General features: G+C 53.2%; 1 protein-coding gene across 5 annotated transcripts in view; it reads right to left on the bottom strand.

Annotated features, from left to right (window-relative positions):
- The window catches only part of DLGAP4 (DLG associated protein 4), a 197,315-nt gene that overhangs the window by 61,645 nt on the left and 107,951 nt on the right, over positions 1-27,719 (bottom strand). For 3 of the 5 annotated variants that reach the window (XM_070472591.1, XM_070472589.1, XM_070472588.1), the window contains exons 3-7: positions 24,954-26,025; positions 21,428-21,669; positions 18,824-18,938; positions 16,297-16,347; positions 13,235-13,475 (exon numbers count right to left, since the gene is read on the bottom strand). In XM_070472591.1, coding sequence (XP_070328692.1) covers positions 13,235-13,475; positions 16,297-16,347; positions 18,824-18,938; positions 21,428-21,669; positions 24,954-25,952 — 1,648 coding nt within the window. In that variant the 5' untranslated portion in view covers positions 25,953-26,025. Of the gene's footprint in view, positions 1-2,270; positions 3,302-13,234; positions 13,476-16,296; positions 16,348-18,823; positions 18,939-21,427; positions 21,670-24,953; positions 26,026-27,719 lie in introns of those variants that run through there. The other 2 variants (XM_070472590.1, XM_020892045.2) reach the window with 2 other exon arrangements.

Below are 27,719 nucleotides of genomic sequence, written 5' to 3'. Positions count from 1 at the left end.
GTGGAGAACAATTAAAACCAGGCGTTTTCGACTCAAAACCCTACACTCTTTCTTTCGTCTGGAAGTTCCTATAAGAGGCAGAACGTGTCGGGTACAGGGGCCCAGCTCAAGTACTGCCTCCTTCTCGAAGTGTCTCTGATCCCTTTGCCCGGACAAGGTCTCTCTCTGATGAAACCTCACAGTATATCATCAGTGCACACCCGGCAGCACTCAATATGTTCTGCTATTTTGTGATCATACACACTTTTACAGGTAAGACGAGATGTAGGTACAAATAGGTGGCCTTTCAGTTACCTCAATATCCTCAAATGTCACTCATAATTTAAAAAAAAAAACAAAAACACAGGTGTTTAAAAAAAATCCTCAAATGTCAGAGCTGAAAGCACCTCCAAGACCACAACATCCAACTTCCTCATTTTTCTGAAGGAAAAATACAGATAGAGGAAGACACTTGTCTGAAGTCACACAGCATCAGAGCCGAGAACAGAACCTTGGCAGTCTGCCTCCCAGAATTTCTTTAGGGATTCCATGATTTCAGAATCAGTCTGAGGACAAGGAAGATCATTCCCATGTTGCAGATATGGAAGCTGAAGCCCAGGAAAAAGCAGCCTCCTTGAGACGGTGTGATGTGGGGACCACACCCTGATCCTCCCACTTCTAGACCAGAAACCAAGCCCTTTCTCCTCCCCACTGCAAGAAATCTCTGTAACGTGTCAAGCTTGGGGCCCACAATAATAGGTCGATGGGTGTTGGAAATTGTCATTATACACCAGTGAGCAGGTGATACCCGCCTGATTGTGACCCGTCTGGCAGTGCTACAGAAGAGGACACAGGAGTCCTGGCTGAACCCTCTGTGCTCTCTGGACCTTGTCTATAAGACGAGGGAGCTATCATAGCCGATCTGATGATCCGCTGCATAGTTCTGGGACATCTGAGGCTCCCTGACAGCGGACCCCAGCTGTCTGCAGAGCATCTCTCGCAGGGGCCTTTGTTCCCCTGCTCTACAGGAAGCCAGCAAAGCAGGTGGGGCTCACAACCACACACTGACTGACTTTATTCCCCAGTGCCACTGGACAAGCAGGACCACCCTTAAACAACAATGGGATGGAGCACGGAAAATCCGACTGTCTCCCAGCACAGACATCCCGCTGGGCACACCCACCTACCTTTACAAACTGAAAAAGAACAACTGGGAATCGGGGCATAAAAGGGGACAGCCGGCTCCCTGCCCTATTGGCAGGGCAGGTGTATTTCTGGATAACAGGCAGCAATGGAGTTTGGGGTAAAGAACTCTGGACCGAGGCGTCCCAGGCCCAGATCCCCATCCCAACTCTGCCATGAATGAGCCTGTGTGCCCATGAACTAGCTGCTTCCCCTCTGTGGGGCTCGGGTTAGAGCTAGGCTGGCAGTTCCCAAAGTGTCTTTACAGATATTTCATTTGATCTTCATGGCAACCCTGTGAGATTGACACAACTATTCCCTTTTTACAAATGGAGAAACTGAGACTGGGAAAGGCTGAGGGTCTCATTCAAGGTCACAAGGTTTGAGGCTGGCAGACCCATGGCCCCAGAGGTCTTAGACCACCACACCCAAGCCTCAAGTTGGTCAGGTGAAGAACAACTCCTTTCTCCCCTCACCCTGACCAACCTTCTCAGCAAGACCACGGCAGCACAAACCCTGGATCACCTGTCCAGTCTGGTGGCTTGCAAGTTCTGGCCCCAAACCTCACAGCCCAGCTGCCTAAGAGGCCGCACCCCCCTGCAAAATTTGATTACTCAAGTTGGCAAGAACGCAGCCCCCACCCCCAATCAGGTCTAAATAAACGCCCAAGTGATATCACATCCTGCTGGCTCCAAAATAGCCCAGGCCTGCCCACAAGCGATCACAAAATGCCAGGCCATGCAGGGCCAAGCGGGCAGGGATGCCCAGCCTGTGGCACGGTACACACACACACACACACACACACACACACACACACACACACAAGCAACTAAAGCAGAAGCCTCATGCCCAGCCTGTGGCACGGTACACACACACACACACACACACACACACACACACACACACACACACAAGCAACTAAAGCAGAAGCCTCAGAGCAGGAAGGCCCCCCACTCCCACCTCTGCCAGACAGCCTGGCCCCTCCCCCCTTGCCCTCTTGGTGGGGAGTCCCCAGCGCCAACCCTCGCCCCAGCGCCAACCCCATGGAGCCTCGGCCGCGGCCAGCCTGCGGGCGGACTCCGGCCCGACCCGGACACCCCACCACTCACATTGCTTCAAGAGCTCCAGACAGAAAGCCATGAGGGCCGGATGGGGGTCAGAGACCCAGAGACCGGCAAAGACAGAACAGGGGAGAGGGGGAGCAGGAGCGGGGAGAAGGGGGGACAGGGGGCTGCGGCAGGGAAAGCGGAGGGGGGGGGATGCGGGGCAAGAGCCCCCGGCAGAGAAGCCTCAAAAAGGGGTCTGCAGCGCAAAAGACATCGAGCGGTGACACCAGCAAGACAGATGTGAGGACAGGGAGAGGCAGGGAGAGCAAAGCAGGGGACCCCGACCCAGGGGGCTGGGGGGCGCGGAGTCCCGACAGAGAACAACGACTGGGGGACAAACCAAGGAAAGGCAGGGAGGGGGTACGGAAGTCAGGGAGCTGGGGAGCTTCGGGGGTCCCAAGGAGAGACCCCAAGGGATCACAGAGGTCCCAGAGTATAGAGGGGGCACCAAAAGAGGCAAAAGCCTGCAGAAAGGAGGGCTAAGAGGAGGCAAGACCCCCGGGGTGTGGGGGACAGATGGGAGGATCCCCAAGGGATGTGCGGGGAGCGTGGAAGGTGTTCTTAAAGAAAGCCCCCTCCCCACAAGATGAGAGGGCGCTCAGAGAGGGAATCCCGAAGAACGGGGGCGCTCCGAGAGGGAGACTCTGAGGGATGAGACGAGCGCTTTGAGGGGGACCCGAGATCGGGGAGCGAGGGAGGGGCTGGGAGGCAGCGCGAGAGCAGAGACAAAGAGACAGCGAGCCAGGGAGAGACAAAGCGGGCGGAGCGGGGAGATGGGCCCCAGGGTCGGTGGCTGGACAGAAGGACGGAAGCGCGAGCGGGCGGGAGGACGGACGGACGGACAGACTGGGAGGAGGGCGGGGGCAGGGCCGGGCGGGGGCGGCGCCCGTCTCCTCGCGGGGCCGCGGCTGCTCTGAGCGGCGCTGGGCGGGCCCCAGGCGTCCGGGCTGAGGAGGCGGCGGCGGCGACGACGTGGACCGGACAGACCGATGAAGTGACGGACGGGCTGGCGGCAGCTGCGGCCAGCGGCGGGCACTCACCCTCCTCCCTCACGCGGCCCGGCCCGAGGCTCCGGTTTTGTACGCCCGAGGGGCGGGGCCTCTGGGTTAAAGCCCCGCGCCGGCCCCGCCCCGCCCCGCCCCCCGCGTCAGAGGCGCGCGCGCGTCGCTCGGGACTCCCGGGGAGGGAGGGGGCGCGCGCGGCCCTCTCGGCACGTGGCCCGTCGCGCGCGCCCGGCGGGGCGGGTGCGCAAGCGCGCGAGGCGCTCAGTCAAGCCCACGCCCAGGCCGCCCGACCCCGCGAGGGAGCGCGCGCCCACGTCAGCCCGCGCGTGCCTGAGCACCCGGGACTCCGCCCCTCCAGCCACCCCCACCAAACCGGTTCCAGCTGGAACGAGACGCATGCTCCCTGACGAGCCAGGGGCCCGGGGAGTCTGTACCAGTTTATCGTGGCTACACCTGGATATTCCCCAGGGGAAACAGAGGCGCCGCACAAGCAGGTCGTCTCACCTGTGTGTGGTCAAATTAGCCTCCCAATACTTTGGACTCTACGTCCTAAGGGTTTCTAGTGTCCCCACCGCTCCCTCCCGGTTTTTGCTGTGCTCATGTGGGGTCTTCCAGGTGAGGTTCTAATCCCCTCAGCCTCTGGAGGGCTGTGTGACCTTGGACAAGATGCTCATTCAACCTCCTGAACCTTAGTTTCCTCTTTAGTAAAATAAAACCATTACATCCACGATACCTTGGAGGGCCAAGTGCAGTAGGAGCTGTGTAAATTCCTAAGTCACTCTCTTTACGATTCATGGAGCTTCCCCACCTCATGGAGTCCCTGCCTCGCCCCTGCGAGTCCCCCTACTCACAGTCCTGGCCCTTGCTCCGGGCCTCGTCCCTCTAGGCTGCACCTACAGTAGGTCTACCATCTGCATATCCAGTTTCTGCCCCCCAACCTGCCTTCCTAAGTGACCTAGACAAGCCCCTTCTCTGCGTCTCTGTTTTCCAAATGTAAAATGGAGGAAAATTTACTTAAGATGATACAGTCTTTCCAATACCACTGTTGTGATTTTTGCATAAAGTTATAATGATAATAGCGGGCTTCCCTGGTGGCTTGGTGCTAAAGAATCTGCCTGAAATGCAGGAGATGCGGGTTGGATCCCTGGGTTGGGAAGATCCCCTGGAGAAAGAAATGGCAACCCACTCCAGGATTCTTGTCTGGGAAATCCCATGGACAGAGGAACCTTCTGAGCTACAGCCATAGGGGCACAAGAGTCAGACATGACTGAGTGACTGAACAGCAACAACAAAAATATTAAAAGCAACTGTTTGTTTTTAATATTGATGCCAGGCACTGCACGAGGCACTTTGAAAATACTAGCTTACTCTGCCCTTCTTACAGTCACTGGGCTACAGCTACACCATTCACTTAGTCTTTAGATTGATTACGTGGGAAAATTCAGGAAGCCCCGAAGCACAGCCTGACTGTCTTGCTGTGTTCCAACCATACCCAGCCCTGTTTTGCCTCCATCAGCTACTGAGCCCTCCTGCCTCAGGGCATTTGCACCAATCTTCTCCCAGCCTGGAGTACCTCCCCACCACTACTTCTTCCCTCACTTCCTTCAAGAGTTTGCTCAAACATGTTTCTCAATGAGGTCTACCCTGGTACCCTATTTATGCTGCAATATCGCCCCCCCCCCCGCCCCGCCCCGGGAGCTGGCACTCCCCATACTCCTTGCCCTACACTTCTTTCCAATAAGCCATATACTTAGGGGACACCCCTGGTAGTCCAGGGGTTAAGAATCTGCCTTCCAACGCAGGGGATGTGGGTTCAATCCCTGGTTGGGGAGCTAAGATCCTACATAGCAGGACAACTAAGCCCACAATGTGCCCCACGCCACAACCACAAAAAGATTGTACCACAACGAAGGCTGCAACCTGACACAGCCAAAATAAATAAATAAATATTTTTTAAAAACCCATATACTTATTTGCATTATTTATACTGACTGCTTTGTCTGTCCTCCAACCTGCCCATCTGCACCCCACAAGAGTGTACTCTCTATGAAGGCCAGGGTTTCCATTTTGTTCACTGAGGTGTCCCTGGTCCTGCACCACCACTTCGCTGGTGGAAGGTGATCAGTAAACATCTAGTCAATGAAAGGGATGTCCCATGGCAAGGCTCCTGTCCTTCACCACCACTGTAGGGCCTCCACAGTTCAATGTAAGCACCTTAGTCTCTCCTCCTTTGGCCTGACCTCTCTGCCCTTGAGGGAGTAAGGGATGTTTTTGTCTCATTCAGAAACCTGGGGTTCCCAGCCTGCCCATCAGTCCTTAAGCCCAATCACTGTTTCCCCGAGAAGGTTCTACCAGTCTGCCAAAAGTGGGACTTTGGAGAGTGACTCAGTTAACCAGGGACTTCCTGGTCCCAGGCTAGGTGCGGCCCAGGGAGGAAGCCCCCATTCCGCCCAGTGTCCTCCGTGGAGAGGGCCCTCGTTCAGGAGGCAGGAATTCTGGCTCCTCATCACTCACTCTAGGAAGGTCTCCTGGACACTCGCATTATTCTCTGACTCTATGTTCCCTGCCCAAGCTCCCTGGGCCTTGCCTGGGCCAGTGCACAGCCTCCAATCCATCCTGCCCATGTTGTCAGATGAGTCTCCTTGAAACTCCTGTGACCACACTGCAGCTCTTTACCAGAACCTTGGATGCGCACCCCTCAACATCCACAGAATAGTGGGGAACTCAAGTCAGGCTGACCCAGGCAGGGAAGAGCTCCTTGACCTACTAACTGGGTTACCCTGACTTAACACTCACCTCTTCTAGGCTACAGTTTCTTTATAAAATATCTGTCAACATGTATGTGTGTATGTGCGCACATGTGTGTGTATGTGCGTGTGCATGTGCATGATTAACTGGGCTAAATCAGGAATGTCAGATAAGTGAAACTCTCCTGGCCAAAGCAGACATCACTAATCGATGGTGCCACACTTCTCTGCTTAACTCACTCTGAGTCCTGAGCTCCAGGGATCAGGAATGACACCTGAGTTGAAGCCTATTTGCATCGCTGGACATGATGGTGTTTGAGGTTCCTCTCAGCCCTGACGCTCTGGAGACTGGAGTGTTCAACCTGACAGGAGCCTGTAGCGTAATAATCAGAGACTGTGGAGGGTCAGGCCTGGGACAGGGCTTGGGGGATGAGGCCGCCTGGAAGGTTGGCTGCTCACTGGAATTTTGTCAGCCTTCCTTCCTGTGTCTGTGCAGAAGAGAATGAATCAGAGAAGAAACTGGGGGAGTTCCGGGGGAGGGGAGAGGGAACAAAGAAAGGAGGACAGAACTTTCTGTGACTCAGATAGGAGGTGTTTGGGGGTCTCCAAACCCAAGCCTCACAACATAGATAGAGAATCTGGGGCACAAGAAGGGGCCAGGATCCACCCAGAGTGACTTAGCAGAGCAGAAACTAGATCCAAAAAGATCCAGGGTGTTTCCCAGGCCAGCAACCTATTCCAGCTCACCCTAGAGACTCAAGCACCATCAGAGAGTGACCCCAGGTGTGTGGACCTCTGTGCATGTACACACGTGTACCCACGTGCCCGTGCAGAGAATGCAGCTGGCGCAGGGCAGGGGCGGGTATCACCCCACAGCCCACCACTGTCGTGGTTCCTTAGTGGTGTCACAGCCTCTCTCGTGATTCAGAGGGAGTGGGAGAGAGACAGGCTGTGGAGGGAGAAAGGCCAGAAATGGAGAGGAACACCGGAGAGAGGGTGGTGGGGAGAAATAGGGCTGAGGGAGACAGAAGGCTAAGATGATGGTGGGGAGGGGAAGCTGGGAGAAAGGAATGGAGGGAGGGTGAGAGGGAGGAGGGGAAAGGAGGTGGGCAGAGTCAGAGATGGGAGGAGGGGGAGGGCGGGCATTCTCTGTTCTTTTCTTTCTCAGAAGTGGAGAAAGAGGAGGGAGGATGGGGCAGACTGAGGGGTACCCAGGGGCCTTCCTGGTAGGTCCTGTGGCTGGGGAGGGGCATGTGTATGTACCTAAATGTGTATGTACCTAAATGTGTATGTGCTGCTTCCCCCACCATCCCAGTAGGGGCTGACCCCCGCCTGCCTGCCAGTCACCTGCCAGAGCTATTTCCGGAATGTGGAATCTGGGTCAGAAAGGGGGAGGGAGAGAGGGGGTGTCTGTGGAGGCAGCACTGGCATCTGGGAAGCTGGCCAGTTCCTAGCCGGTGGGTGGGTTGGGTGGGAAGCTCCATGCCTTGCCCATGGCCACTGGGGAGGGGCCTGCACGGCCAGGCTCTCACTGTCTCAATAATTGCCCCCCACATCTCCCACTCGCTGGCCAATGGCCTGAGAGCATATATGCCCATGTGACAATGACAAAGAGCTTTCACACCCCTTAGCAACTTGGGGACTCAGAAGAGCCCTTGTTGGGCTCACTTCTTAGAGACATATGCTGAGGACAGGGGGCAGCCTTCTGAGCAGGAGAACCCTGCAGGGAGACAGTGGCTGAGGGAGGGTGTGCCTGTGCATGTCAGGGCGTGTCTGTAAGGAGGGAGGTGATGGCAGGCAAGACTGCCATGTACGGTAATACAGGTTGTACACAGATTAAGGATGCCACATATAGGAGAGGGTGCTGTTCACAACATAGCCATAATTGAATTATATATTTATTATGACATGTTTGTGGCAGATGGCAGCACAGGATCTAAGCCTAATAAAAATTGTGTGACGTGATAATCTTGCAACAGATGACAGTTAAGTGTCTTTCCTAACCCAGCACTAAGGTATCTAAGGAAACAATTGCAGCTCTGCCCAGAGGTCTGAAAATCTGGTGACTTTGGTTTTCCCTGGAAGACAGGTGAGTTTACCTGCTGAGCATGAGGGAGTCAGAGGTTGGAGTAGAGAGAAGCAAGAATGTAGTGGCCACTATGGAGACCTGGATGGAGGGCTGAGTGGGGAAACAGAGCGATGGGGAGGGGGAAGATGTTTTTGGTGGCTCCAATCTGGTAGGGGCACAATTTCCTCACTGGTGTGGAGGTGGCATGAGCCTGGAAGAAGACACACACATATGTGAGAGCATGTGCAACTGTATGTAGCAATTAGGTGTATATGTGCACATACATGTGAGAACACCAATGTGCGTATGCTTTTATATGTTTTCTTAGAGGGCTAAGGGTTTAGAATCTTACATATGTCCACAAATAGGTAAATATGTGCACACATGTCTGGGTAAGGTGTCAAATGTTGCTACCAATACTTTTTAATTTAAAAATACATTAATTAAATTAATTAATTTGACTGTGCTGGATATTAGTTGCAGAACACCAGATCTTTAGTTTTGGCAGGTGGGATCTAGTTCCCTGACCAGGGATTGAACCGAGGCCCTCTGCATAGGGAGCGCAGAGTCTTAGCCACTGGGCCACCAGAGAAGTCCTCTCATACTTTCCTGAGTATCTTGGCTTGGGCTTAAGTCCCCAAACTGAGAATAATCGGAGCCCTCCCACCTCCCCCACCCCCACCTTTCCTACATTTAGAGCCAAAAATGCTGAATCATTCATATGGGAGGTGCAGAAGGGGCTGTGATTGAAGTTTTGGCCTCAATCCTCAACCCTTCCCTATGTTCATGCCCGTTGCTACATAACTGCAGTTTCTCCCACAAAAGGTCGAGTGTATTTCCCTGGACCTTGGCTTTGGGCTCACGTGACTTGCTTTGACCAACCAGATGTTCACAGGAGACTTGAAATGTGCTTGTACAGTGGGCTTAGCCCTCTTATACTTCTGCACCTCCATGGAAAGCACATGGCATGGCTTGGGCACTGATTCCAAGAGTGCACTTTCATCCCAGGAGGAGAAGGATATAGGACATGTGGAGCAAAACCAGGTGACTCGAAAGCTCATGAATGAGAACAAATACGTATTATTGGGTGCCACTGAAATTAGATGTGCTTGCTTGTTCCATGGCATTATTGTGATAATAGTTGATATATACAGAAATTGATACCAAGAGCGGGGTGTATGAGCAATAAAAATAAAAATACGTAGCACTGTTTTCAGGACCAAGTGATACGCAGTGAGCTGTCACTGGAGGCTTGAAAAAATGTGACCTTACACTATGCAGAGACAAAATGCTTGGTAAAGCTGTCCATCTATAGTAACTTGAAGAGAACCAATGGATTTGGGCAAGATGGTTTCCAGGTAAATGTTGAAAGCAAGAGCTGGCGCCTCTGGGCTGAATTTGATAAGGACTTACAAGAACGAGTGGAATTAATAAAAGATATAGGGAGTGTTGAGTGTTTAGAGGGAATACAGAGAGCTCAGAACTTGGCCGAGTTGGAAAATAAATCAGTCAACGCTTCTCCAGCCAGTAAATCAGTCTCAAATTAATATGCAGCCCAGGGACAAAGATCAAACCAAAGTCATGGCCAGTTAAGACATAACATGTGGGCCAGATCCAATCAAGAGCATGGTTACAACATCTTTTATTAATACTTGAAAATAATAAGGTACTGTTTAGTAGATGCTCTCAGCTGCTCAAAAGGGCTTCCAGAAAGTTTAAGACCATGGCCCCACAGAAGCACCCAAAGTATTCATAATTGAGTAGAGAGAGACTGTCATAACTCAAAAATTAATGGTGTAGTTTTTGCAGTATGGAAGTTAAGTGGAATACAATACATAGAAAACCCATAAAGTGTTTGAGGGAGGTGTGTGGCCAAAACTATGATCACTTAGGCTAAAGAGACTGAGACCATTCAAGGTGTAAAAAGACATCTGGGTCCCTAACTTCTTCCTTCAGGCAGGAAGCAGGCAACAACAGTTCATAAACTGCCCAAAGACCTATATTCTCCAGTGCTTTCTTTAGACATGGCCAAAAAAGGCTAATGGAAAAGGAAGGACTTCTGGAGAGCTATAGAAAACCATGGCTTAGGGAATCAACCCCAGGGAGCAGACCTTGGGCCTCATCAAGAGATATTCCCTCTCCCAGAGTATCTGCCCAACATTTGCCAAGAGGGACTTCACAATGGCCATGGATCAGTAAGTCTCTGAACCCCTTCCCTCTCCTTCTGAACAAGAATGTGACCTGCAAATCATCCTGTCCCTATTTCACCAATGCATGCTGTGTGTGTTGGGGGTGGGGGGGGGGGGCGTTGTTTGGGAGGTAGGAGGTAGATACCTTTTTTTCTTTTTTTAGGTTTTGGGTTCCTCAATCAAGAGGAGCCACATCCAGATTTGACACAGATCATGAGATCTTTTTTTCTTCCTTAAAAATATATTTATTTGAAGGATAGTTGATTCAGTGTTAATTTCAGGTGTACCGTGACATCCTGATGTTATGGTTGAATGAGATTTTTCAGGATCTTTGAGATAAGGGTATTTTCTGTAAGAGGGACAGGAATAAATGTGGCCAAGAAAGTGGACTACAGTAGATTGAATTACTGACCCTGATTCTTCACCCCTTCCTCAATCCTCACACTTTACCATATAAATCAGTTTCTTACACAAAGGTGGGAAGGTACTTCTCCATCCCTTGTCTTTGAGCTTAGTCATATGACCCCCTTCAACCAACAGGATTTTTGTAGATATTATGCAAGCAGGGTCCTTGAAATGTGCCTGTGTAGTTAACCTTGCTCTCCTACGCTTCTGCCATCACCACAAGAAGAACATGCCCTGCCAAAGCCACTGATCCCAGGACACTTTGGTCCCGGGAAGAGGGTGAAAAACATGTGGAGTACATTCCAGCTGACCACAAATGTGCTGCAAAAGAAATAAATGTTACTTTTTTTTACACCTCATTTGTGGTTGTTTGTTATGTAGCAATGTTGTATCAATAGTTGACCAATACAGGGTTCCAAACAGTTCTGAGACATGTGGCCCATCACCCAACCTCAGCCCATTCATGAGTGCATGAGGTAGGGGAAATTAGTGAATGAGGGTTTATTTTAAGAAAATTGTTGGAGGTGCTATTTGATTCCCCAGGCTCACCTTCTGCTTAGAGAACTTCCCTTACAGGACTTTCCTGGTGGTCCAGTGGGTAAGACTCTGTGCTTCCACTGCAGGGGGCACGGGTTTGATCCCTGGTTGGAGAACTAAGAAGATCCTGCAAGCTGCATGGTGTACTCCCACCCCCTCAAAAAAAAAAAAAAAAAAAAAAAAAGAGGGAGAATTTCCCTTGGGCCTGGTGATGTGGAGAATCTGATCCTTCTCCCAAGGCTCTTAGAGGACTGGAATAGGGTGTCTGGGAGAGTTGGGCAGAGAGATTCCCTGGATTTGGAGGCCAAACAATGTGGACCCCAATGCCTGCTTGAGACTCCTAACATGGAGAGGCTGGCAGGGTTAGCTAGAAGGACGGGTGTAGCAGACCACCCTGTACTTTCAGAGTTCTGCAAGGCACAGTCCCCATTGTCATATAGGTTAAGTCAAGCTGAGGGAGACAGTAGGGTTGGAGTTGTCTTCAGAGGAGTCTGTCCAAGAAGCCTGCCTGGCAGGGGCAGGTCCCCTGGCAAAAAACAAGGCTGAGTGGGGAGGAGAGGGACCACTGGATGGAAAAGCTGAGAGGGAATAAGCAGCAGTGGCCTGGAGGGGGACTGCCCAGGCCAGGAGAGGAGGCATCATGAGGGCCTTTGGGGCAGAAGAAACTCCAAAAGCATCACCTAAGAGAAAGAGCTGCAGGTGGCATCTGTCCCATAGAAAAGTCCTGATGCTAGACGACCCCTGCCTTAGCGACCTTCCCCTCCCACTGGAGGAACCAGCAATGGCCACTGGTGAACAAGGAACCCAGGAGACACTGACCACCATGCCCAGCTCCCCACTGTGGGCTTTCCAGCCCAGTCAAGCCCTAGCTGCCAGGTGCATGAGGTCTGAAGTAGATGAGCCTGGTGTTTTGAAATGAGGCCAGACTCTCAAAATCTGAAAACGAGACTGTTCCTTAAGGTCTAAAAGTGATAGGAAAAGCTCAGGAACCCGCCCAGATATCACCCATGATTTGAAAGGCAATAGTGAACAAGGTGGTTTCTTGCTCTGTCCCCAGCCAAGTTCATTCCAGTCAACAAGCTGCTTTCTTGTGTATAGAATTCCCTGAAATTCAGGCTCATTTATTCACATCAAACACCAACTGAGCACTTGAAACAAGTGTCTTCTCCTACAGTAACCCAACCCCAAATGCCTTTGATTGTCAGCAGGCTCTGAGTCAAGACTGAGAATCAGTAATAACAACTACATTTGTCAGCTCCTACCGCAGGCAAGGCCCCACCCACCTAAGCCTCCCCAGGCACAGACTGGGGGAGAGCTCTCTGGGGTCTGGTTTATGCTTCAATTTATAGACGGGGAAACTGAAGCTCGGGGAGGAAGAGTTGCTGGCCAGAGTGAGATCAGAGTTCTGTCTACTAAGCCAGAAACTGTGCTATGATTTTCCTTGGTCTTGATATCATGGTTTGCTCTGGGAGAGAGGGTCCCCCTTTTCTCTGATCATCCCTGGGTTATCATCAGATAACTCAGAACAGGTATCAGGAAGGACAGGCTGTCCTTGATTGTGAATATGAGAAACACCTGCAAACTCACCCCTTTGAGACGGCCCAATGCAAATCCCATTCTCTTCCTGCAGGGTCCCGCCCTCCCCACAGGTTTGCCTACCTGCACTAATCCAAACAGGTAAGTAGGGCTTCAGTGAGCCCTGCCTGCCAGCAGGAGGCTGCTCTGAATCAGGGTTTAGAGACCCAGGGGCCACCAAGTATCTCACAAGCTAGACCCCTCCACCCCACTCCCAGTGTTGACATCTCTCTCTGTGACCCCCTCCCCCACGCCCCGTTTGAGCTCCAGTTTACCAGTTGGTGGGAAGTTCAGCCCCAAGGGCTCCTGCTTTGCCTAACCACCCCTCCACTCCTGGCTTTCCCACTATGGATTCCTTTCCATCTGCAGTCCACCAGGCACGGTCCCAGGGCCCCCCCTGGCAAAACAAACGAACAAGTCCCGCCCCCACCTCGGTACTCACTTGGAAGCGTACGACTATTGCTGAGGCTGCCGGTGCTGGGCGGTGGGGAAAGGGACTGCAGGGAAACACTGTCCTCCTCCTGCGAGCAGCCTGCCTGGATGGCGCGCAAGTAGCTGTGGCTGCGGGAGCGGAAGTAGCTGGGCAGCGGCAAGTCTAGAGCTTCAGCCGCAGTCGACTCCGCTTCACTGCAGGCCGACTCGCAGGCCGCCTCGTACTGGTCGCTCAGATCTGCCTCCCGGACCTGTCCGGGCAAAAGCAGGCATCAGGGGCCATCTCCGCCCATTCTGGAGGGATGGGGGTGCTTGGTGGTCGGTTCAGCTGCAGAGCTGGAGTCTGGTGCTGCAACTCAGCCCACCTTCCTGCTCCCATCTCACTCGGGGCATAGGATGGGCAGAGGGAGCCCCTTAAGAAACAGACAGCCCCTCTCACCTTTCTGGGCCTCAATTTTCCCATCTCTAAGATGGAGGAGAAACTGTTCAATATACTTTCTAGGATGTTAACTAGGTTATATCTTGTGTGTTCAGACTGGTTAACTAATAGATTTTGAGGTTACATCTGAAGTCAACCAGAAAGAAGGCTATACTCAATTAGTAATGTTTGCCCTGATGGTTGGAATGGGGAGATGGCACTAGATGTGCTAGACATTTACCATCTTATGGTCCAATTCCTTCATTTTTATAAGCAAAGAAACTGAAGGCAACTGAGGGGAAGATACTTGCCAGGTGCATTCAGTGAGGAAGTAGCAGAATCAATACTCCAAATGTGTATTTAAGGAAGACTAATCTAGCCCTGGGATACAGAATGGATGTTGGATAGAGAGTGTGGAATGGAGGCAGAGGTCAGAGACGAAGCGATGCAATAGTCTGGTGAGAGAAAATAATATTGGAATGAGGGTAGTGGCAGTGACGATCAATTAGTGATGTCTGCCACCGGCAGTATGGAGAATGGTGGTATATGTGCTATTTGCCATCTCACATTTAGCTCAACCTCATCTGGATGGTTTCTAAGTGTCCCTCTAGAGAAAACCATTCAAGATCCTACAAATCTGCAGCTGGAGTTGTGAGCATAGAGGGGCCTCACCATACATATACCCTCTAAGAGTCCTGGAAAGGCCTGTCTGACCCAGGTCACAGGCAATCTTGGTACATGGGGATCACAAAGTATGAGCTGAGAAGTGAGTCGGCCAAAGATGGACACTGGGTGGGGACTTGGGAGACACCTGGGCTAGACGGCAGGGCAAAAGTTGACTGAGCACCACGTGGAGGAAAAGACGAGGCTGGGCCTGGGGCCAGCTCTGCCCTGGACCTGCTGTGCGACCTCAGGCCAGCACTACCCTTCAGACCAGTGTTTCCTCCTCTAAATGAAGTGGAACGCCTGTGAACTTTTCAGGTCCTGCACCAGGTAAAGTGGCCAGAGGAATCATCACCCAATTTAGAGTATATGTTTGGGAAGGTCTAAATTTGCTCTGTTAGATACAGTAGCAACTGTGTGTGGCTATTTAGGTTCAGGTGAAATATAATTTAAAAAAATTTCAGTTCCTTAATTACACTAGCCACATTGCACTTGCTCATGCTACCTTTATTGGACAGCATGGATGATAGAACATTTCTAATTATCACCAGGTTCTATCAGACAGCACTGATAAATTAACATGTAGGCCATGTAACATATCCCAGAAATCACCTGGAGGGGGTATTAAAGAGACAGGTGTTTATCCTCCAGAGCTGAAACCTGAGGGAGGCATACTGAGAGGCCCTTGTGATTTTCAAAGGCAATGAGGTCTTGCTTCAGGATTGCATGGTAATGGCCCAGCTTGGGAGCTAGACAGCCAGAGTTTCACTGCCAGGTCCATCATTTGCTCACAATATGAATGTGAGCGAGTCACTGAACCACTCTGTGCCTCAGTTTCCCCATCTATAAAATGGGGGCTAACTGGGACCAGATTTCACAGGATGGTGGTCAAGATTAAATGAGATAATTCATATCACATGAGTGTCGCGGTGGGGGGAAAATCAGTACCTGATAACCTGTACCTGTTATTACAGGCAGCTCTGTGGGGTGATTGCAAGGATTTGTGAGTGTTGGTTAAGACGCTCCCAAGCTCTCGGGGAGAGGCCAGCTGGTTAGTGCATGTGTACCACTGAGGGTGCACTGTGTGTAGGGAACCTCCCCTGGAGGTTTTATCTGTGAAACATCACATCCTTATCACAAGGCTGTTGAAGGAAGAAGAGATCACCTGGCCCACTGTGGGCTCCCCAAAGACCCTCTGCATCAGTATGACCAAGAGGAACTCTGAAATGAAGGTGGGAGGTGCGTGAGGCATCCACGGCTGGAATCAGGAGATGTACGGTCAGTCCTAGTTCTACCGTGTAGGCCATGTGGCCTTGGGGCTGGGGGGGGGGGGGGGGAGGAAAGGACCACTTCCGGGGGTAGGATGGGTATGCGTGGGAGGGGGCACCCTTAGGACAGGCAGACAGTGCCAATACCAGCATCATCTTCACCAACTTTGGTAAACTTGAAAAGTCTCTGCATTCACTCCAGAACCCTAACATCCTTAAAGATCTTCATGGAACCCAAGAAAAGAGATAAGTCAGAGGATCTGGGGCCTGGAATGTGGAGGCCAGTGTCCCCAACCCCTGATCTGTCCAAATAGAACAGTCTTGCCTGGCCTTTCCCAGGCTTTGGGGGAGAAGACAAGGAGGGGGCTAGAAGATCTCAGGATATGCCTTCCCTTATCCTAGGGTTACTCCTTTTTTTTAAAGTAGAGTTGATTTACAATGCTGTCCTAATGTCCTGGGGCTAGTCTTGCCTCATCCATAGAACCTAACTCATTCTTTTCCATTTTTGAGAAGAGGAAACTGAGGCACAGAAAAATGAAGTGACAGGGCCAGGGAGTGAAAGATCCAGGTGCCAACATGAGCCCCAATCCATCCTCCTTGGAGGAGGTTTTCCTGGTGCTAGCTTGCTTGCACCTGTCCGGGTTAGGGGCCAGGACACTGAGGTGCCTAGGCCCAGCCCCGGACTCTGGGATGGGGCAGCAAGAGAATGGCAAACATACTGACCTGCTGTTCGTGGCCAAACAACTGGGGGATCAGGGAGGCCTGTCCAAAAATCTGCAGGAAAGAGATGGGGAGGGTTACGGGGAGACCGAGGCTGGGGGCTGGGGTGGGGTCTTCAAGCTTGGCTACAAGAGAACTTGGGGCTCGTCTAACCTCCTCCCCATACTGGCTGGGGCCGAGTTACTAGGAGGTTTTGGTTTCCTCCAGGGATAGGAGGCTCACTCCTTCTGGGACTGGGTTTATAAGTGTTTCTCCTGGGACCATGGATGTCCTGTCTGCTGCCTCTCAGCTGGGCAGGTAGCCTCCCAGGATCTATAGATTAGGGGCAGAACCTGGATGCTTCTCTTCCCTGGTCAGGGCTTACCCAGTCCAGTGCCTGGTGGGAGGGGAGCTTCTCCTGGTAGGAACTGAGGCTGAGAGATACAGACAGAATCAGACATCTCTGATTTTGAGGCCACATATGTGGCTCAGGTCACTCAAGCTTCACGGGGTGAGGGTTTTGGGGCTCAGAGGACTCTGGGCCAAAAGAGAACTGGGGCTGGGCAGGGGGTAGTGGGATAGACTGGCTGGGGTCCCCAGCCTAGCTGATTCCATGTACCTTTTTGTGTAGCCAAAGGACAAAAGTGTGATTCTGGTGCCAGGGCCAGGCTGGGGGTGGAGAGGGTGCATGTGAGACAGACAGACCCAGAGAGAAACATGGAGATGAGACACACTGGAGAGAATCAGAAAAATGTGAATGAGAACAGAGAGAAACAGAGGGACACAGACAAGACAGCTGAGGGGTGAGAGGACAGACAGGATGGGAGACACAGGGAAGGGCACTGTCCACTCAGCAAACACCTTCATTCTCTGCCACCTGCCTGGGGACACTGTGGGGGACAAGACAGCAAGGTCCCTGTCTGCCGGGAGCGCCCAGGGAGGTGGGACAGACACCAAGGAAATAAGCAAACAAATACAATTCCTGAGAGTGAGAAGTGCTGTTGAGAAAATGAAGCGAGGTAAGGGAACAGGGCCCCGGGGACCCCCTGAGGTGGGAAGTGATAGTGCAGGTCCCTCTGAGGTGACATTTGAGCCAAGACCTGGATCACAGAGAGGAGCCAGCTGTGCCAAGATCTGAGAGAAGAGTGCTCCTGGGAGGAACACGCGCAGGGAGGCTGAGGCAGGAATGAGGGATGTGAGGAGCAAAAGGAGGCCAGTGTGGCAGGAGCAGGGCCGGTGACAGAATATGTCAGCGATCACGTCTGAGACGGAGGCCAGGCCTCGCGGGTTTGGCTTTCCTGGGGTGAGGCTGGAGCTATGGGAGGGTTCGGAGCAGGTGATGTGATCTGACTTCTGCCTTTTGCTATCTCCCTCTGGCCACCGTGAATAGGTTGGAGGTGACAGGCATGGAGGCCAGCACAACTGCTCAGGTGAGACTTGGTGGGGCATGGAGGATGGGAGGGGCAGAGGGTCCCCTGGCTGGGGTGGGGGGGCTCTACCTCTCTCCACTTCTAAGGTCGCTTTCCGTGGAGTCTGGGAATGACAGTCCTGAGGGGGGTGGCTGGGGAGAGCTTGGCCAGGCTAGGAATAACGGTGTGGTGGGGATCTGGGGTCCAAAAGTTCAAAGCAGTCCATTAGCCCAGGCAGTGGGGCTGCACACAGTGGGAGCTGGGGCTTGTTCCTGCATAGAGAGGCAGCTGGGTCTGCGCCTGTCTCTGCTGCCTCACTGCGCTACCATTGGCAGGTGTCTGCCCTCTCTGGGCCTCATCCCCCCATTCACACTATGGAGGGAGCCCTTGAGCCTTGCCTGGCTGTCTCTCTGCAAATGGTAAAGTACTGTGCACAACACAGTAGGGAATGAGGTCCAGGTCTGGGTCTGACAACCCATCTCTGCCGAGTTGTGCCTGCTCCTCCCTGTGTGACCCTACCTATCTGGGCCTCAGTTTCCTCATCTGTGAAATGGGGATATGGATAAGGACCCTCTGGGGTGGTGGTGAGGGATCCAGGAGCTGATGGTTGAGAGAATTAACAGTACAGCACAGTGTGTTTACCACTCTTAGTGGCAGAACTGTCCCAGTCCTGGAAGCCCAACTATCCACCGAGCAGATGGGGGACATGGAGGTCCAGAGTGGAGAAGCAACTTGCTGGAAGTGACACTGCAAGATGGCAGCATGAACCATCAAGGTAGCTACCCTGTGCTGAGCACATTGTGTTTGGGTTTACACGGTCAGTGACAAGACTGGGACTCAAAGCCAGGCCTCCAGTCCCACATCCTTGGGGCTTCTGGGTGGACAGCAGTAGTGCGACCCCTCCCTCTGGGCCCACAGCTCAGGCCATCAGTGTCGGGCCCTGGGGCTGCTCTCCAGGCCCGAGATGGTCGGTGGGGAAGAGACATGCACAGACAGCTTCAGGAACAAAGACTGAACAGAAGCACAGGGCAGACATTCAGGGACCACTCAGCAGAGGCTGAACCTGGATGTTGGTCCTTCTCCTGGGTGGGAGTCGGGGCTCTCTGCAGCCCACCAGCCTTCTGGCTGCCCACCGCCCTCACCTGGCTGATGCAGCTGGAGTCATTGAGGCTGTCGCTGACGGGGTTGTAATCCTCCTCCCAGCTCGGACACTTGGAGGGCAGCAACATGTCCACGGAATCCAGGCGGTCTAGACTCCTGGAGGGGATGGGGAGCAGATGGGGCTCAGTCTCCTCTTTGTTCAGCCTGGAAAACTGAGGCCCAGAGGCAGGAAAACCAGCCTAGGTCATCCAGTGGTAGAGGGGAAAATGGAAGTCCTTGCCAGCCTGGGTAGTGTGAGGGGTGATGAGCAAGGGGAGAGCTCCTAGCTTTTGGAGGCCTTGTGAGTCTTGTGGGTGCAGGCGGCCTTCACCGGTCATGTCCGCTGTAGTCACGAGGTGGCAGCACAAGCTCGCTTTTGACTGTTTCAAACCAGAGGCACTCCACACCAGCTCAATTCTACAGCACCTTCCTCTGCAGGCCTGGGGCAATTCTAGGGGCTGGACAGAGGAGACGGTCAAGGCCCACAAGCCTTGACCTCCAGCCAGGGCTGCCTAAAGGTCATCAGTTTTGACACAATGTCCAGGTAGCCTCCTCCAGGCTCCTGAAGACTCATCACTTTTCCCCCACAGTCTTAGTGTTTCAGTCTTTCTCAGAACTACCTGACCACGGGCCTCCTCTGCACTGCTGCTTTCAAAATAAGGTCCAAGCTGCCAACAGCTCAGCTCTTGATATAGACAAACTTGGATTGGGACCCAGGATCCTCCTGGGGTGATCTTGGGTAAGCTGTCACCCCGTAAGTCTCAGTTTCCTCACCTTTAAGTGGGGGTGTCACCATGCCTGTCTGCTGGGGCTGTGGGGAGGTTTCAGAGATGCAGATTAAGGGGCACTTGGGCAGGCATAGAGCCCAGAGAGCAGCAAGTGCTAACAGATGGCCCCCATTACTGTTACTACAGGCATACTCCTTTTATTGCAATTCCCCTTATTGTGCTCTGCGGAATTTTTTTTTTTACAAATTGAAGGTTTGTGGCAACCCTGAGTTGTCAGGTGATGCTTAGCATTTTTCAGTAATAAAGCATTTTAAAATTAAGGTATGTACCTTTTAAAAGACATAATGCTATGGCACACTTAATAGACTAGAATGTAAACATAGCTTTTGCATGCATTGGGAAACAAAAAAATTCATGTGACTCACTTTATTGTGATATTCTCTGTATCACCGTGGTTTGAATTAGGCCTGTACTACTATTATCAATTCGCCCTCATTCAAGGCCTGTACACTGGTCCTGCCCACCTCTCCCACCTCCATGCCCACAGATCATTTAAGAATTATAGGACGTCAGGACTAGAAAGGGATCTTAGAGATCATCCAGCTCAGCCCCCTTTACTTAAAGCTAGGGAAAAAGGCTCAGAGAGGGTGAGACCTAGAAACAGCCCATGGTGTCCTGAATTCCCACCTGCAGGCCATTCCCTGTCTTCTGTCCTGGCCAAGGAGACTCCCCGCCTCAGTGCTCCTGTCACCTCTCTTCCCACAGCTGCAGTCCTCCCAGCCTACCTTCTCCGTGAAGCCTTGGCTGTTGCCCCCAGGAACTGAAGAACTAGGACTAACCTTGTTTCCTTTAACTCTTCCAAGTCTTTTGTCTGCTTCCGACTTGTTTTTCTCCCTCAGTGGGTTCTGAATCACCTGCACCAACTTTCACCTGTTTTCTACTCATTCCCTTCTGTTCTAATCCCCACTGTGACTTCTGCACGTGCAAGCTCACTTCTCTATCTAACATGTAAATTATTGCTTTCTGTATGAGTGCATTTCATTTTTCACACTTTCACTAACTCTTCCAAGCCTTAAAACAATAGGTTTGGGCCCCATTCCAGAAATTCCAGGCGAGGTAATGGACAGGTGAAGGCTGTGTACCACCCCCTTTGACTTCTGGATTCTCCCTAATCCCCCAAAGGGCAGGGTTCTTCTAGCCAGAAGAAGAGGGTCCCCTGGGGCAGTTCCCCTGTGGGACTGGAAACCACCTGGGGGTGTGGCTCCTCTGGGCAGGCTCCTCCTGGGCCAGTCAGTCTCTCTAGAGAGACTCCCCTTACACTTTATATGAGCATAAGGCTCACGTGTGGCCAGGACTTAACTGGGGGCCTGAAAGAGGCCCCCAGACCTTAGGATGGGGGGCGGCGGGTAGTGGGGTAGTTCACCAAATGGCGGGGCTCTTTGGAGTCAACTCAACAAAGAGCAGGGGCCAACCTAAGGAGGAAGATCTCAGGAGGGGGTCTACACCTGAAGGAGGGTTCACCTAGGGGACCTGAAGCTGGAGGGCAGGATTCATCTGTGAGGCTGCGCTTTCCCAGCAGCCGGCGGCCGAAGAAGAGGAAGGCGAGGTTCTCAGGGGTGTGGCGTTCCAGTGAGGGGCTCACCTGGAAGGCGAGGCTTGGAGCGGGGGTTGCAAGCAGGTAAAGAGGCTTTCCCAGAGGCTAGCTCACAAGTGGGCGGGGCCCAGCGGGGGCGGGGATAGCCTGGGGGCGTGGCTCACTTTAAGGGCGTGGTCCTTTTAGGGATCTGAACTCACGGTGGCCAAGGCTTCTGGTGCGGGGCTCCCGGGGGCGGGGCTGGCTTGTGGGCGCGACTCTAGGGGCCGGGGCTGTGCGCTCACCTGCGGGGATTGCTCTGCTCTCCCAGAGACTGCTGAGTGGCCCTCAGGTAGCTCTGGCGCCGCGCCGCCGTCTTGGGGGAGGGCTTGGGGCTGCCGCCGGACTCGTCACTGTCCTCGTCGCCCATGGCTTTGATGTAGCTGCCGCTGCGCATTCGCCGGCACGGGATGGGGCCCTCGGCTGTGGCGTCCGCCTCGCGCGGGGACAACAGCGAGGTGGTCCACTCGCCGCCGCCGCCGGGCACCTGGGGATGGACCGCTTTCAGCGAAGGTGGCTCGGGGGTTGCGGGTGGGCAGCGCACACCCCCAGAGCGCCACCGGCCACCCACGATGGGACTCATCACCTGGGGAATGAGCTGCGGGACAGAACCTCCATCCCCAAGACCGTAAAGCTCCCTCGCTCTCCCATCCTGGAGAATTCGGTCTTACCGTCGAGGGACATCCTGGGAAGTTTCACTATGTGGCCTTCCCCCACCTTAGGTTTCTCCATGGATCCCAGGCTGGGTGCCCCAGCAAAACCACCCAGACAGAATGTTCACAATGGCTTCCATCCCAGCTACAGTTGTGAGCACCCCGTTACCTTCCTATCACTTCCCCCACAAACTCAGTGGATGGCTCATGATCTCACTACACAGATGAGAGCCACAGGCCTGAAAAAGGCCCCCAGACCTTAGGATGGGGGGCGGCGGGGAGGACAAGTCAGAGGGCCCCAGCCAGAGGACCTCACCTGCAGGATGGGGGTGAGGAATCTGGGGCCAACCAACATTCCTCACCCCATAGGTGGGTGAACTGAGGTACTAAGAGCAGAGGGCTTTCCCGGGTTGGGCAGCCATGTGGTGAGCTGGAAAAAGGGCTCAGTGTTCCCATCTGAACCCCAGGGGCCCCATCAGTGGAAGGGAGCTGTGATAAGGGCAAGTGAGGTTGCAGCTGTGAGGGCAGCCCTGACCCCAGTGGTTACGATGGCAAACCAACTGAGGGGACCCCTCCTGTCCTCTGAGGCCAGGATCCGCCAGCTGCTCCAGGCAGCACATGTAGTCTGCGCCCTCGTTCACCTGATACGCACCGACCTGTCCCCGACAGTGGATGGTCACTGTGTGATGGAGTACGCCCGTACCTCAGCCCCAGCACAGGGTGAACACATCGTGCCATGTACACTCACCTCAGAGAGTAGGCATAACCCCCCACTCCCATCTCCCCAAGGACACACCCAGCCACTTCAAGGTGTGCCCATCCCTCAGTGAGTACATGATGTGAACACAGGGCTTACATGCCTTCTCACGCGCACACTAGCCACCAGTGCACCTCGGACCCACCTCAACTTGTCCCTGCCTCACCGTGTCCCTGCCTCCACACATGCAGAGCACACACTCTCACTGGGTCTATACGTCACCGTGGACACCCAGGCACACATGTTTCTCAGTGCACACAGCACGCCAATTCTTGCCCACACCCACAAATGCACACATTCCCCAAATCACCATGCCTGCAGAGTCCACATTCTTCTTGGTCCCTGCATTGCTGGTGGCTGATTCCTGGCTGAGGGAAGGTCCCTGCCTGGGCCCAGGTCCCCCCTGCAGACTTCTCATTAACGCCTTCTCCCCAGCTGACTGTTCGGCACATTTCACCCCAAACCATTGGCTAGTCCATCCTCTCTTCCTCCACCCATCCCTTGGGAAGATGGCTTTGTATACCCCTGCTCAACACCTGTTGCTTCCCCAGCTCTTAACCCACCTAATTCCTGTGGAGCAAGCAGTTGGCACCACCCCAGTGCCTGCAGGGCCACTTTTTCATGGTGTTTCTGAAGCATTTTCACATGATCAGACTAAACCACATCATCTGAGAGGGAGGTAGGTCGCACACTACCCTCTCCTATATTTCTAAACTAAGGAGGTAGATTGAGAGCCACAAATGCCTTAAATATATAAAATACTGCCTAGATTTCATTTCCTTCCTTTGGAAAAACACAAAGAGTCTTTCCCCTCCATAGTCTCACTGTCTTTGGAAATTTATATAGCATGACAAGAATGCAGGGATCTGTCAGACTTTGATGTTCATCTGGTTCAAAATGCATCTAATGTGTTCCCAAGGGCTGGCCAGGCCTGTGCTGACCTGCCCTCTGGGATGAGGCACACGCTACCTACTGAAGCAGCCCCTCCCATCTAGTGAACAGAAAATCTACTTCCCGTCATTTTCACCCACAGCTTGGGCTGTGGCGCTGGGAGCCACCCAGTTCACAGCCACTCACTCTGCCCTTGAGAGACCCAGTGCATGTGTAGCAGCAGAGACATCTCTGAGCCTTCTGCCACTTTCCAGCAGTGGGACCTTGGTGCATAATAAGTGCCTCAATAAACTCTAGTGTCTGGAAGAGAAAAGCGAGTCCTCCAAAAGGACTTAGGGCCTCTGGGCTCCTGCAGCTCCCTGCTCATCTTCATCACATTCTGCTCTCACTGAGAGGACTGTTCATATGTCTTTTTCTCCAGCGTGCATGCTCAGTTGCTCAGTCATGTCTGACTCTTGTGACCCTATGGACTGTAGCCCACCAGGCTCCTCTGTCCATGGGTTGCTATTTCCTCCTCCAGGGGATCTTCCTGACCCAGAGAGTGAACCCACATCTCCTGCATCTCCTGCACTGGCAGGCGAATTCTTTACCACTGAGCCACCTGGGAAGCCCCTTTTATCCTCCTAGCATCCTGATAATCGGGAATAGGTCTTGTTTATTTTTTGATCTCTTCACTTAAGTGCTCATCTGCTCATCTACCCCTCTCTCCTCTCATGTTTCTTGAGCACTTCCTCTATGACAGACTCTGTCTTGGGCGTTGGGGACACAGAATGGCACCAGATATGGTCCCTGTCCTCAAGGAGCCCCCAGTCTGGTGGCAGTACCAGGTAGGAGGTTGGCACCAGAATGCCATGCAATTGGTTCTAGGAAGGGATAGATGGCACAGCTTTCAGATTTTTCTTCTCAAGAGCAGGGACATGCGGGCTTCCCTGGTGGTTTTGTGGTTAGGAGTCCGCCTGCCAACGCAAGGGACGAAGCTTTCATCCCTGGTCCAGAAAGATCCCACATGCCATGGAGCAACTAAAGCCCAGATGCCACAACTACTGAAGCCCGTGTCCTAGGGCCCATGATCTGCAACAAGGGAAACCACTGCAATGAGAAGCCCATGCACCAAATGAAGAGTAGCTCCTGCTCACTGCAACTAGAGTAAGCCCATGTGTAGCCATGAAAACTCAGCACAGCCAAAAATAAAAATAAATAAATCTTTTTTTTTTTTTTAAGTGGGGGCAGGGATATGTTTTAGTCCCTACTCAGGGCTGGTCTCAGAAGGGTCTTAATCAGTGGCTCTTGAGCATACGACCAATGGAAAGAATCTTATTAGCAAGATACCACCTGTCACCCAATTCCTAGGTGAGTAAACAGAGGCCTGAGTGAAACATCTTTCCAAGTCAACCTGTGGTACAGCTGAGTCTCAAATTGGTGCCTTCCCCACAACCCCTCACCCCACCCCTGACCTTGGCAGGGACCCACCTGCAGGTAATGGTAGGCGAGACCCTGGTGGCAGGATTTGGACTTTAGCAGGCTCTTATCCAAGGTGGCTGAGGTCTTCTGGCAGACCTCGTGGGCGTGGCTGAGGGTCAGAGTGGACCAGGAGCCCCGCTTGACATAGTTGGTGTCGGTGCCTACCCCAAGGCTGGGGCAGGTGGCCGGGGGTGCGGGCGGGGGTGGCGGGGCGGTCAGCTCGGTGGTGTTGTTCTTGGCGGCTTTGAGCATGTGCCCGCTGATGGTATTGTAGGCGTGCATGAAATAGCGGGGCTGGCTGCGTTCCGCCTGGCGGCCGAGCGTCATCAGTCCCGAGGCCGGGCCGCTGCTGCGGAAAGCGCCACCTTCGCCATCCAAGTTGTCATCGGAGCTCCACCAGCCTGAGATGTTGGAGCGGCTGCGCCGCTTGGGTTCCCCGGCCTTGGCCCGCTCCTTGCTCTTGGCCCTCCGGCCCTTGCCGTCCTCCAGGCCACCTTTCTTGCCACCATTGCCACCGACCTTGCCTGCCGTGCCCTCCAGGGAGGGTGCCTTGGTGAAGAAGAGCCGTTGGACGGAATGGACCAGGTGGCGAATGCGGCCAGGACTCTCGCCCCGGGCCTTGGCCTCCCCGCGAGGGAACTGGAGCGTGCTAAAACCATCGCGATGGATGGGCAGCTGCTTCTCAAACTGGTCCAGTAGGTTGGCAGGCAGCCGATTGATTTTGGTGGCCTGGGCGTGGCTAGGGAAGGGGCTCTCCTCTGGCACCTCGAAGTGGGAGTTGTAGTGGATTCGGGGGAAGGTGCTGCTCGGCGGTGGCAGCTGGTTGTTAAGTGGGAAGAGGCCATCCCCTGGCAGGGCATTCTGCCCGGGGAAGCGGGCCTCGCGGGCAAAGGCCTCCGTGGGCGATAGCAGGTAGGGGTTGCGGTCAGGCCCAGTGAACAGGGGCTCGTGTGGTGGGTCCAGGCTGTCAGAGAGGTGGCGGGGGCGGCTGTCACCGAGGCCTTTCATGATCCCGGCCCTCGGGGCAGGGGCCGTCGCCCTAGTGGGGCGCCCGGGTCGCCTCTCCCGGGCAGCAGCTGACCTGGGGAGAGAAGATAGACAGGCATCAGCTGGATTCAGAGGGGAAGGCTAGCCCAGACCCCCCACAGATCTCAAGGGTGGGAGGATTTCTGAAGACTCCTGGCCTGCCCTTAGCATTGTGCATTGAGATCAAGAGTAAAATGGACAATGAAAACCCAGCACAGTCAAAAAAAAATTATATATATTATTCATTGACAAGCTTATTCTAAAATTTATATGGAAACACAAGGAATTTTTTAAAGTTCATTTATATCATTTTTTTAATTCCAAATACAAATGATAGCATTAAAAAAAAAAGAGTAAAATGGAGACCCACTCACCATATATGTAAATAAAAGCGATAGCTGAGGCTAGCAAACTGTTAAAATATGTTCTACTTTCCTACCTTGATGAATATATTTTCACAATAAACTGGAAAGCCAGGTTCAAACTCAGACTTCTCATGTGTTAGTCACTCAGTTGTGTCCGACTCTTTGTGACCCCATGGGCTGTAGCCTGCCAGGCTCCTCTGTCCATGGAATTTTCCAGGCAAGAATACTGGAATGGGTAGCCATTCCCTTCTCCATGGGGTCTTCCCGACCCAGGGATCAAACCCAGGTCTCCTGCATTGCAAGCAGATTCTTTAGCACTGAGCCACCAGGGTCTCCTCCAGATTCCAAGGCCGCATGACTGTTCCTCACCACAAGGAGCCCCATACACGCTCACTCCACATGCCCCCCAAATGGCCACCTCTCATCCTTAGGGTTGGTCCCACTGACAGTGTAGACCACCATGGGAAGATCTGTGCTGGCCCTGGAAGCAGGCCTGCCACACTTGGACTTGGCCATTTTCATGACCAATGGTGCCTCAAGCCTTTCTAAGCCTGAGACTTGTGCAGAGTCCACCAGCTGGAATTCTCCCCGTTCTCTGCCAGAGCCTCTCCTTGCCTCTAGAAGCCTAAGGGAGCCCACTCCTGAAGTTCAGAGCACTTTAATGAAGGTCCATGTGATTGAAGAGCCCCTCCCCCACTGCTCCCCACCAGGGAGCATCCCTGCTTCTACCAGGCGGCTTGTCAGAGCCTTTATCCCCAGCCTGGAGAGGAACTTTGCTGATTAGCATCTTTATCTTCATTACAGCAGCCACATGAGGTGGAGGACCATTATCTCCATTTTACAGATGGGGAAACTGAGGCTGGGAGAAGCAATCTGAGCCAAAGTGAAGTAACTCAGGCTTCAGCCACCCCATCAGTGTCCCAGACAGTCAAGTATCCTCCTCCACTCCAGCCAGCAGCAGCTCCCTCTGGGCAAACCTCTTCTTGAAGACAGTTTCAGGCAAACGCAAAACCACCCCCGGATCCCTCTTGCTCCTGGCCAAGCTTCCTTACAGCCCCTCAGGGCTGCAGTGTCCCTGGGCTCACTTGTGTCCCAAGTGACTCCTTGGCTCTCCAGCTGGAGAACTGTGTGTGTAGCAATCTGTCCTCGGTGCCCACTCAAGGAAGGCCAGTGATACTGAAAACTCAGAAGAGTTTGCAAACACAGTCCGCTTGCTCGCTGGCCCGGCAGGGACCTGACTCCCTCAAAATACCAGAGGCGGAGCGGGCTGGTCACCATGAGCAGAAGACAGCTGCAGTCCTGCCCCAGAAGTGCACACTATACTCGTCCTCTCAGCCCCGAGCACTTCTCTCCCGACTTTTCTTATCTTTCCCCTAACAACAGT

This window comes from Odocoileus virginianus, chromosome 9, assembly GCF_023699985.2.
Source record: "Odocoileus virginianus isolate 20LAN1187 ecotype Illinois chromosome 9, Ovbor_1.2, whole genome shotgun sequence".
NCBI lineage: Eukaryota > Metazoa > Chordata > Mammalia > Artiodactyla > Cervidae > Odocoileus > Odocoileus virginianus.
The sequence above is the reverse complement of the archived record's forward strand: the minus strand, read 5'-3'. Positions and strand labels throughout refer to the sequence as shown.